Source organism: Dendropsophus ebraccatus, chromosome 15, assembly GCF_027789765.1.
Source record: "Dendropsophus ebraccatus isolate aDenEbr1 chromosome 15, aDenEbr1.pat, whole genome shotgun sequence".
NCBI classification, from domain to species: domain Eukaryota; kingdom Metazoa; phylum Chordata; class Amphibia; order Anura; family Hylidae; genus Dendropsophus; species Dendropsophus ebraccatus.
The window spans coordinates 28,045,243-28,056,421 of NC_091468.1; the positions used below are offsets into that span (position 1 = coordinate 28,045,243).

Genomic DNA, 11,179 nt, shown 5'->3' on the forward strand with positions numbered 1-11,179 from the left:
TCTGCAGATTGCCTAGCATGTCTTATGGGACGTAGTCTGACACTGCTGAAAAAGACAGACTGAAGCTGTATTCAATGTGGTAATAGTGCGAGCTAGGGGGACATAAGATCTGTCACTAATCATCACTTGCTGAACTTAGAACTAAAGACACTGCCCACTCTGCAGAGGAAGGTAAAAAACCCTCATGACCCCCCAGATGCCAACTGCCCTATACCATGGGAAAAAAATCTCTCCAGACTCTAATACAGCAATCAGAATAATCCCTGGATCACCGTCCTCTCACATGTAATCTAATGCCCATAACTTATTATTATTGATTTGAAAGTAAAAAAAAAAAAAAAAACTTCTGCCGAAGTAGAGTAGTAAAGACAGAAGAAAGGGTAAATATTGAAGGCACATAGCCACAAACTTAACTTAAAGGTAACTATTAAACGGGTATTCTCATCTCAACTAACACAACTTGTAGGATACAGCAAGGTAAAATATTTTTGCAACTACAGTACATTCATTTAGAAAGCTTGTCCCCTGCTCTTTCCCTCCCATTGAGATGGGAACATCCTTTTAATATAATATACTAATAATAATTTTTGCCATTTCAAAGGCATCCATATCTTTTAGGGCCAAAATAGGCTTGTCCTGGAGGGGTTAAAGAAACATGCAGAACATGGAGAACCTGGTGGTAGAGTTTCCAAATTTTGAGCTCTCTCTTCTTCGCTGTGTGGATCCCTTTTCTTGACTGCACCAATTTCATTCCAGTCCTCCTAAAAGGGAGAGAAAAAAAATAAGTTTTTTACATGGCAATAACACTATTACAGTACAGAAAGATTTGATATGGTTTGATATTTTTTTCACATTTCCTCATGACATTACATAACTGTATAATATAAGTGCATTTAATTTTTACTTAATTTTTTAAAAATGTATTCACTGTAAGCAGAGAAGGGTGATGCTGCCACCAATGGCTGTATCAGGAACTGCAGGGCTGCCTAGACTGCTGCAGGTCCTGGCAGTAACATATTGCTAATACTGCTGCATGCAGCGATTGTAATACTGAGCCTTCCCTCATTTCTTTTCTAATATACGTTACTATCAGAATAGACATTAGGCTTGGTGAAGCCAATTGTGGCACAGTGATGGGGTGAGCACTGACTGATAGTTATCACTGCTCACTCCACTTCACTGCAGCAGCATTAAAAATCTTTTTCTTTCAAATCAATTGGCGTCAGAAAATTATATAGATTTGTAATTTACTTCTATTCAAAAATCTCAAGTCTTTCCATACTTATTAGCTGCTGTATGTCCTGCAGGAAATGTTGGTTTATTTTCAGTCTGACACAGTGCTCTCTGCTGACATCTCTGGCCGAGACAGCAGCTCTGCCTCGGTTATATATGAATCCCCATAGAAAACCTCTCCTGCTCTAGAGAGTTCCTATCTCGGCCAGAGATGTCAGCGGAGAGCACTGTGTCAGACTGAAAATAAAACAACATTTCCTGCAGGACATAAGTATAGGAAGACTTGACAATTTTTAATAGAAGTAAACTATGCAGCGTTTACACGGAGCGATAATTCGCCCGATCGTACGATTAACGATTTCGAAGTAATGATTTTTTTTTTTATAACGATCAGCGTTTAGACGGAACGATATATCGTACAGAAAAACTGTTTTGCGATCGTTTTGTGATCGCTTAAGCCTGTCTCGCACATAGGTTAAATCGGTGAAAACTGTTTACACGGAACGATCTGCGAATTTTTTGCAAACGACCAACGACGATTTGAGAACATGTTCAAATATCAAAATGAACGATTTCTCGCTCGACACTTGATCGTTCGCTGCGTTTACACGTACGATTATCGTTCGAATTCGATCTTTGTTGTGGAAATTCGCACAATAATCGTTCTGTGTAAACACAGCATTACACATCTATATAACTTTCTGACACCAGTTGATTTGGAAAAAAAAAAAATAAAAAGATTTGTGGCAGCACAGAGGCAGTGCCACACCTTACACAACTTAATGCTGCCAGGTATGGGCATGTCCCCACAGCGTGAGAGAAGATCATCCTGGATCTTCACTGCCACTGAATTTGCATCAGTGTGCGCCTGCATCCGAATTCCCCACCACACACTCCATTGCGTGAACTGACAGGTTCTCTGCGGCCGCTATTCAATGAATAGCAGCAGCAGAAAACCTGTCAGTTTTTTGCGGTGCCGCTAGGGATCCCGGCTGGAGTGTATACAATGGGGGAGATTTATCAAACGTGATAGTGATAGTGAAACTGGCTCACTTGCCCCTAGCAACCAATCAGATTCCACCAAGTCTGTGAAGAATGAAAGGTGGAATCTGATTGCTAGGTTGCTAGGGTAAAAAAAATAGTAAAAATAAGTAAAAAATATCAGCCTAAGCAACCATTTTGTATCACCTGAATAAGCCTTATATTTCACTAAAGTTTAGTTATGTAAAAACCATTAGAGGAATATATGACTAGTCATATCTTACTCCCAGACAAAAGCAACCCAATAATGTGTATCAGCCAATCAGGGCCAGACTTGTTATGCTCCGCCCCGACCTGCTCAACACAAGCTGCAGGGGAGGCAGGAGGGGTAAGAAGATGCAGTTTGGGACACTGATTATGGAGGGACAGAGGGTATGTGGGCCAAATACAAATGGGGAGGGAGGTATACAGTATGGAAGAACTACAGAGGGGAGAGGGAGGTATACAGTATGGGGACTACCTACAGAGGGGGGAGGGGTATACAGTATGCAAGAACTTCAGAGGGGAGAGGGAGGTATACAATATGGGGGGCATAACATGCGTCTCTGGAAATAAGCCCTAGCCAGAAAATAAAATGTTACATAAAATGTTAAGAAGAAAAATAAACAAGTAATGATGATAAATCCCCATGTAATATGACAATACTAATGGATGATACTAAGGCCTGTTCACACAAACCATTCCTACAAAATAAACATCTCATAGTTGGCTGGAGCCGCCATCCCCAGGAAAGCAGATTTTATTATCCCCCGATGTAACTCCCGGATGTATACCAGAATATGCGTCTCTGATGACACGTCGCAGCACATTTCACCTTTAAACTTCATTCAAGGGCACAAAAACCAATTTGTAAAACATAATAGGAGAATCCTTATATATGGGATTAACTTACTGAGCAAAGGATACAAGTGGCACATTTAGAAAAGAAAAGGGGGGAGGGGGCGGGGGGGAGAAGAAGCGCTAGTAAGCCGTGTTAATTCTTCTCGGCTGATAATCTTCTTAGGGATCATGAAAACATATGTACAAAGCTCCTGAGTAATATACGGCCTTATAAATAGAAACTGTCTGTACAAAGCTACAAACCACAAAAACGACTCAAAAAGAAATAACTTTCCAGCTACTTATAGAGTAGTCATGTGACACGTCATCATTTGTAGCCGGCCTGTCACGTCCCACATTACAACTGGAGACAGATAAGCATAAACAGACTGCTACAAGTCAGAATGAGAAAAAGCGAATGCATGTCCCTATCCCTATACACAACTGGCCACCAACTTGTGAAGCTGTCTCTTTGGATCACGAATGCAGCTCTAGAGCCACTTCCTGCAGGACATACAGCAGCTGATAAGTACTGGAAGACTGGAGACTTTTTTTAAACAGAAGTAAATTACTAACTTTGATGCCAGCTAATTAGAAAGAAAAGCACTAGAGTATCCTTTAAGATTGATAGCGAAGGACACTGGGAAAAAGTAGCAGACATTCTGAAAAGATGGTGGATGATCAGATGCAAAAATGGGGTCCAGAATGTGACAATCAGGTGGGGGGTGCAGAACAAAAAAAAATAAAAAATTTTGAATAGAGTATTAGCATCAGAGAGCCAAACATGCATAGATCCCTGTGCAGCAATCCATCAGGGGCCGGTACTCCTTGTATCAGTAAGGGTAGGTTCACACTGAGGAATTCTCAAGGAATTGTAGAGGAAAGTTTTCTGCTTGAAATTCCTCGTCTATTCAGCTCTGGCAGGATATGAGCAGAATGCAAGCAGAATTTAAGCCCCCATTGACTTCTATAGGATTCTTCTAGCAGAAAGCTGATCAGCGGCAGAAAATTCTGCAGTGTGAACAACAGAGCAGAAATCCTGTTGAACACATTGGGACATTGTTCTGTACATATTTTACAGGAGGAACTTTGAGCTGAAATAAGAGGATTCCTCTTCAATTCCTCACCTATTCCTCAGTGTGAACCTAGGCCCTGTTCACACAGAGCAAGAACGGCGGAAGGCCGCCAGCCTCCGTGTCATAATGACACTCTATGGGAGGCTCGCGCAGCTCCTCTCCCTGCGCTGAAGAACGAACATGTTCATTCTTCAGTGCTGAGAGATGCAGTGCACGCGCCTCCCGTAGAGTGTCATTATGACACAGAGGCTGGCGGCATTCCACGGCGGAATTCCACCGTTCTGGCTGTGTGAACAGGGCCTAAGGGTATGTTCACACCGAGCAAATACGGTGGAATCCCGCTGTGCTTAGTGTCCCGATGTGAGCGAATGAGAGGGCGTGCTCCTCCGCTCTCCACTCAAAGTAATGACATGTCACTTCTTTGAGTGGAGAGTGGCGGCTGCTGAGAAGTGCGCGCTATCCCATAGACGGGCTATGGCACACTGAGTGTTTTGTGTGTTTGTGATATATTGAGGTTTAGGAAATGTTTTTTCGGTGTGAACAATAAAGATTTATTATGATCTGCATGTTCCGCTCTGGAGGACACTAATAAATTAAATGTACTGTCATCTCTGATCATGTCATAAACCGCAGGGGGGGGCACTCACATAATACTACTGTAAAGAAAAAAGTCAGTATTACTGGAGATCACAGTAAAAATAAATAAATAAATGAAAAAAAACAAAAAAACAAATCCATAACCTGGGGGATGTGTGATGCTAGAAGCACGGAGTCAGCGATCTGCTCGCTCTTTGTTCGGCTATGGTTATGTGTCACATATTGTTCTTATCAGTTCAGAGAGGGAAAAAAAAGTTATAAAGCCTAAACACTGTTTTCTACATCCATTTCGGCATCTGTTTCTTAGCAACAAAATGACACATGACTGGCGGCAGCGAGATATCACTGTGATATGCAGCCCGATGAAGATGATCAGAAAACACTCCTGTTCAGCAGCTATGGATGTAGGAGGATTCCCATCTGGAAAACAGGCTATGTAAGTCCTGAAGAACAAATGACTGAACACAGACATATGTGTCACCGTCACCCCAGAGACTCAAAGCTTCAGAGGATGGCATTCACCTGTTGGCTTTTAAAGGAAAAACGGAAAAAAAATTCCCAACCTCTACAATGTGCTGTACGAGTTCCCTTTTTCTCTCTCAACGTTATCCTCCCCTACAGACTGCCTATCGTGTGCTCTGATTCCTTTCTGCAGCCGGTGTGAGCTGTCCTCCAAGATTTCTCCCCTGACCCCCACACTGTTCAACTCTCCCCTCCACAAACCCCGTATTGCAGTGGATTTCACACAGCAAGCTCGGCACAGAAATCTGCTATAATACTGAGTACTGCTATGGCCTATGGGCTCAACATTCTTACAGCAGATTTTCATTCTGCTGTGAGAATGTAGCCCCACTGCCACATATGTCTGTGAATGCATTACTTGTCCGTGCTACAGCTTGCTTCTCTGGCTCCCAGGTTCCTGCCATCCCACTCAGCTAATCAGAGGCTGTGGTGGGACAGCGCACTGATCGGGCAACTGGGATGCCAGGGAGCAGGAGAAGCAAGGCGCGCAGACAAGTTACATAGGTCGTGGCTAAAAGTAAAGATGAGGTAAAAACCTCATTGAGTAGATGCATTGAGTGGTACATTGGCTTTACATAGTGAGCAGTTTTACTATTTCTGGTGATGCAAGAATATTTATAACTGCAGGAAATCTCCAGTTCAGAGACCAAACCCAGTTCTGAGGAGCAATGATGAACTCTGTAACGAAAATCAATCAACTAAATCACTGAATTTCCTAAAATGTACAATAGTCTGCATGGCTAAAGTGCTTAGCCTGGCAATGACAAGTATGTAATCCTATGGCAGTACTGATGCACTAGCACTATGCAGGTACAGGTCTGCCGAGCCATGAGGTCTAGAACCTGCGGTTATTGCAGCCTTGCAGATGGAAGGTAGTCGAGAACAGAACATTAGTGTTCTCCAAAAATTCACAATATTTTATCAGATGTTTCAGTCATATTCTGCTGAAGTATAGCGGAACTGCCATCCTACTGTGGTCAGACACACACCTGGGAACACACAATGAAAACAACATGGGGGTAGCACATGACGTGTACCCCAAAAGAGGCCATGGATTATGTATAAACAGCAGAAATAGGATGAATAGGACTAAAATAGAAAAGTCAGTGTAGCAGCGGATCTCCCTGTGTTTAGGGGAACCAATCAGCCCAAGCGGGCTGATATGGTTCCCTGAACTGCTGTATACAGCTCCTGCAGCAGTAGCTGTATACCCAGAAAAGAGGCCGGTGCATGCCGTGGCTGCTGCAGGAGCTGTATACCCAGAAAAAAGGCCGGTGCATGCCGTGGCTGCTGCAGGAGCTGTATACCCAGAAAAAAGGCCGGTGCATGCCGTGGCTGCTGCAGGAGCTGTATACCCAGAAAAAAGGCCGGTGCATGCCGTGGCTGCTGCAGGAGCTGTATACCCAGAAAAAAGGCCGATACATGCCGTGGCTGCTGCAGGAGCTGTATACAGCAGTTCAGCAAACCATATCAGCCCGCTTGGGTTGATTGGTTTCCTTTAACAGCAACTTCCTATTAGTAATAGCATCAGATGTCACTATACACAGCAATACCCTATTAGTATTGGTGGAAGATAAGACTATACACAGTAGCGTCCTATTAGTAATAGAGGTAGATGTCACTATACACAGTAATAGAGGTAGATGTCACTATACACAGTAATAGAGGTAGATGTCACTATACACAGTAATAGAGGTAGATGTCACTATACACAGTAATAGAGGTAGATGTCACTATACACAGTAATAGAGGTAGATGTCACTATACACAGTAATAGAGGTAGATGTCACTATACACAGTAGTGTCCTATTAGTAATAGAGGTAGATGTCACTATACACAGTAATAGAGGTAGATGTCACTATACACAGTGACAGTGGCTCCCAGCTTTAGGGTATAAACCCACACACCGTATAAGCAGCGTATTTACTGCTGCGATACGCAGCAAATACGCAGCAAACACGCAGCAAATACGCAGCAAATACGCAGCAAATACGCAGCAGATTATATCTAAATAACTGAACACAGCATCAAATCTGTACCAACAAATCTGCTGCGTATTTGCTGCGTATTTGTTGCGTATCTGCTGTGTATACGGTGTGTGGGTTTGTACCCTTACAGTTATTCTAGGTAATTCTGTCCATGTCAGGAACTGTCCAGAGCAGAGAGGTTTTCTATGGGCATTTGCTACTGCTCTGGACAGTTCCTGACATGGACAGAGGTGGCAGCAGAGAGCACTGTGTCAGACTGGAAAGAATACACCACTTCCTGCAGGACATACAACATCTGTTAAGTACTGAATGACTGGAGATTTTTTTAATATAAAAGTAATGTACAAATCTGTATAACTTTCTGACACCAGTTGAATTTTTTTTTTATGTTTTATCTTTTTTTTTTTAATTTTAATCCCTTTAACTGACGGTATATATAAAGTCACTCTGCATAAATACAAATACCGATCATTTCATCTACCCTTGGACTACTCAGCTAGACGCTCCATGGGCAGTGAGCAGCTACATTTTCAGGAACATCAGAGCCCCCTGGTCTTAGTGATGGATCCAGGCCCCAGCACACGTCATCCATGACACTCCAACATCATCTTACAGACAGATTATAGGGAGATATCAGCCAAGAGGTTTATACTGAAGACATACACACTAGTCTAATATAGTTTCTCCATCAGTTCCTCTTCACTGCTTATTCTGGGGTAATAATTAGAGATGAGCGAACTGGGTTCGGGGTCGAGTCCATCCGAACGTTCGGTATTTGATTAACTAGGGCTGCTGAAGTTGGATAAAGCTCTAAGGTTGTCTGGAAAACATGGATACAGCCAATGACTATATCCATGATTTCCACATAGCCTTACGGCTTTATCCAACTTCAGCAGCCACCGCTAATCAAATGCTGAACGATCGGGTTCGGATCGACTCAAGCATGCTCCAGGTTCGCTCACCTCTAGCAATAATGTATCCTAGTCATGTGACGGACAAAGTCATGATGTAGTGTGGTAACAATGAACAAGTCCAGGCTGCGTACTGTGCAGGATAAGTGTCTGCCAGGACTTGCGGTGCCCGCGCCTGTGCTGCCAATGTGCCATGTGGAGCCCAGACAGCTTGTCTAGGTGAAACGTGGTAACACCAGTCATGCTTTATGACCAAATCTCCAAGCGTGGTGGAAAGGTTGAGGACCCGCAGCAATAATGTATGTAACGTATGTAACTGCTACAGGTACCCGAGCGTATAGATGGCAAATCGAGAATTCTGCTCCTGTACTGTACGCGGAGAAGAGAGAGGGCAAAGGACAAGTCCCAAATAGACTCGGCTCCTTCTCTCCAGCAGTTGCCCTGTGCAGTCATCTGGGGGGGGGGGGGGGGGGGGGGGGGGGTATACACACGGCCAAAGCTGGAAGTGGACCCAACAGAAAAGAGAATAGGCGAATACACTTCAGGCTTCTGCTGACAAACTGCCTACAAAAAGCTGCCTGTGCCCCCTCCGCTATATACCGCCATGTTGTCGTAGTACCCAACACCCTCGGCACCAGGTCCACTATGCCAGGACGGCTCCCTGCCCTGACGTGTAGAGCTGGGCGCATAGTGTTAGGGTGGCGTCCTCTCTGAACGGCTGCCCCTTTCCTATACCACATATATACATGGGAGCACCAGCAGGAAGATATATTATATATACACTGGTGACTACTTCTGGCCCTATTACACCAGGACACAATGTAATATATAGTGGTATAAAGCAGTCATGGTGCTAGGCCACAGTATACACTGTATACCCTGATGTATACATGCGCTATATGGGAGATTCCCATACAACCCCAACAACCCTCACTCTCCACCTGTAACTACAACTCCCATCATGCCCTGAGAGCCGCAGGTTGGGGGGGGGGGTCATCTTCTCTGGAGACATATATATATATATATATATATATATATATATATATATATACAGGGTGTGTGTACACGTCACACCTCCAGCATAGCCCCCAGCCCGGGGGTGACTACCTGCCGGCCCCAGCCACGCCGGCTCTATACACGGGCAGAGACGTCGCAGCTCCTCCATCCTCACACGTTGCCCCATACACACACGGCGGCGCCCGTTACCTTCCGGTTGCTGACGGAGGAGCCGGAGTACATGTAGTAGGCGATCCCCAGCACCCACAGAAAGGCGAAGCAAAGCAGAATGCGAGATTTCCTCCTCATTGTAGCCGGAGCGGCGTCCTGAGGCGGCCACAGGCGGTCTAGGCTGACGCACGCTTCCTCCTCCGCCCACTGGGTGCCGTGTGATCGCCTGCAGCCTCAGCCCCGCTCCTCCTGCCACCGACTCCTGACTGCAACAAGGCCAGCCAGCAGGAAACAGCGAGCATCACCAGGTCAGGGGGCAAAGGTCGAGCAGCGGCTGCTCAGCCAATCACAGATCACTGAGGGGGTTGCCGGCCGGGATGGGTGGGATCATAGGCGTCGTCATGACAACGATACGCTGCTGTTCGCAGTCCCTGGGAAGAGGCCGGATAGAAGCGTCTGTACAGCTCTGTGCTCTCAGCCATCACCCGCTCCCGGTTCCCCGGCTGTCAGGGTCTCCTCAGGGAGATTCACATGGACCCCCATAGTGATGATCTACTGATATAGGACAAGTGGTGAAGGAAAACTACAAGTCCCATCATAGAGAAGTGGAGGTCTATAATAGCTGGAGCGTTAAAGGATGTCCGGGAATCATGGGAATTGTAGTTTTCGAACAGCTGGAGACCCACAGGTTGGGGAGCACTGAGCCCTACGTTTAAGTGTATTCTCCAGCCCACACGACGCAGTACCGCAGCGTATGCAGTAATAAGGTTCTGTTCACATTGCATTTGTAGTTGACCTCCCAACATTTATAGAGAGAAAAGACACACAAGTCAGTGGGCAGCAAAAGCTCAGGATGCTGAAGTTTGTTTCTTGTTCACAGCAGAGAGAGGGGGTGCCCCCCCCACATCACACACAAAGAGAGCCCCCAACATCACACACACAAAGAGAGGTGTCCCACATCTCACACACACACACACAGAGGTGTCCCACATCTCTCACACACACACACACACAGGGGTGCCCCGCATCTCACACATCACACACACAGAGGGGTGCCCCGCATCTCACACATCACACACACACACACAGAGGTGTCCCACATCTCACACATCACACACACAGAGAGGTGCCCCGCATCTCACACATCACACACACAAAGAGAGGTGTCCCACATCTCACACACACACACACACAGAGGTGTCCCACATCTCACACATCACACACACAGAGAGGTGCCCCGCATCTCACACATCACACACACAAAGAGAGGTGTCCCACATCTCACACACACACACACACAGAGGTGTCCCACATCTCACACATCACACACACAGAGAGGTGCCCCGCATCTCACACATCACACACACAAAGAGAGGTGTCCCACATCTCACACACACACACACACACAGAGGTGTCCCGCATCTCACACATCACACACACAGAGGGGTGCCCCGCATCTCACACATCACACACACAGAGGGGTGCCCCGCATCTCACACACACACACACACACACACAGAGAGGTGCCCCCCCCATCACACACACAGAGGGGTGCTCCACATCTCACACACAGAGGGGTGTTCCGCATCTCACACACACACAGAGGGGTGTCCTACATCACACACACAGAGGGGTGCCCCGCATCTCACACACACACACAGAGGGGTGTCCCACATCACACACACAGAGGGGTGCCCCGCATCTCTCACACACACACACAGAGGGGTGCCCCGCATCTCACACACACACAGAGGGGTGCCCCCCCATCACACACACACACACAGGGGATCTCCGCATCTCACATCACACACACAGAGGGGTGTC

At 45.9% G+C, this 11,179-nt stretch overlaps 1 protein-coding gene across 1 annotated transcript in view; it reads right to left on the reverse strand.

Annotated features, from left to right (window-relative positions):
- GALNT2 (polypeptide N-acetylgalactosaminyltransferase 2) overlaps positions 1–9,654 on the reverse strand; it is a 47,178-nt gene extending 37,524 nt beyond the window's left edge. Inside the window, exons 1-2 of the mRNA XM_069954632.1 lie at positions 9,395–9,654; positions 674–761 (exon numbers count right to left, since the gene is read on the reverse strand). Coding sequence (XP_069810733.1) covers positions 674–761; positions 9,395–9,493 — 187 coding nt within the window. The 5' untranslated portion in view covers positions 9,494–9,654. The remainder of the gene's footprint in view (positions 1–673; positions 762–9,394) is intronic.
- Between the last annotated feature and the right edge of the window lie 1,525 nt (positions 9,655–11,179).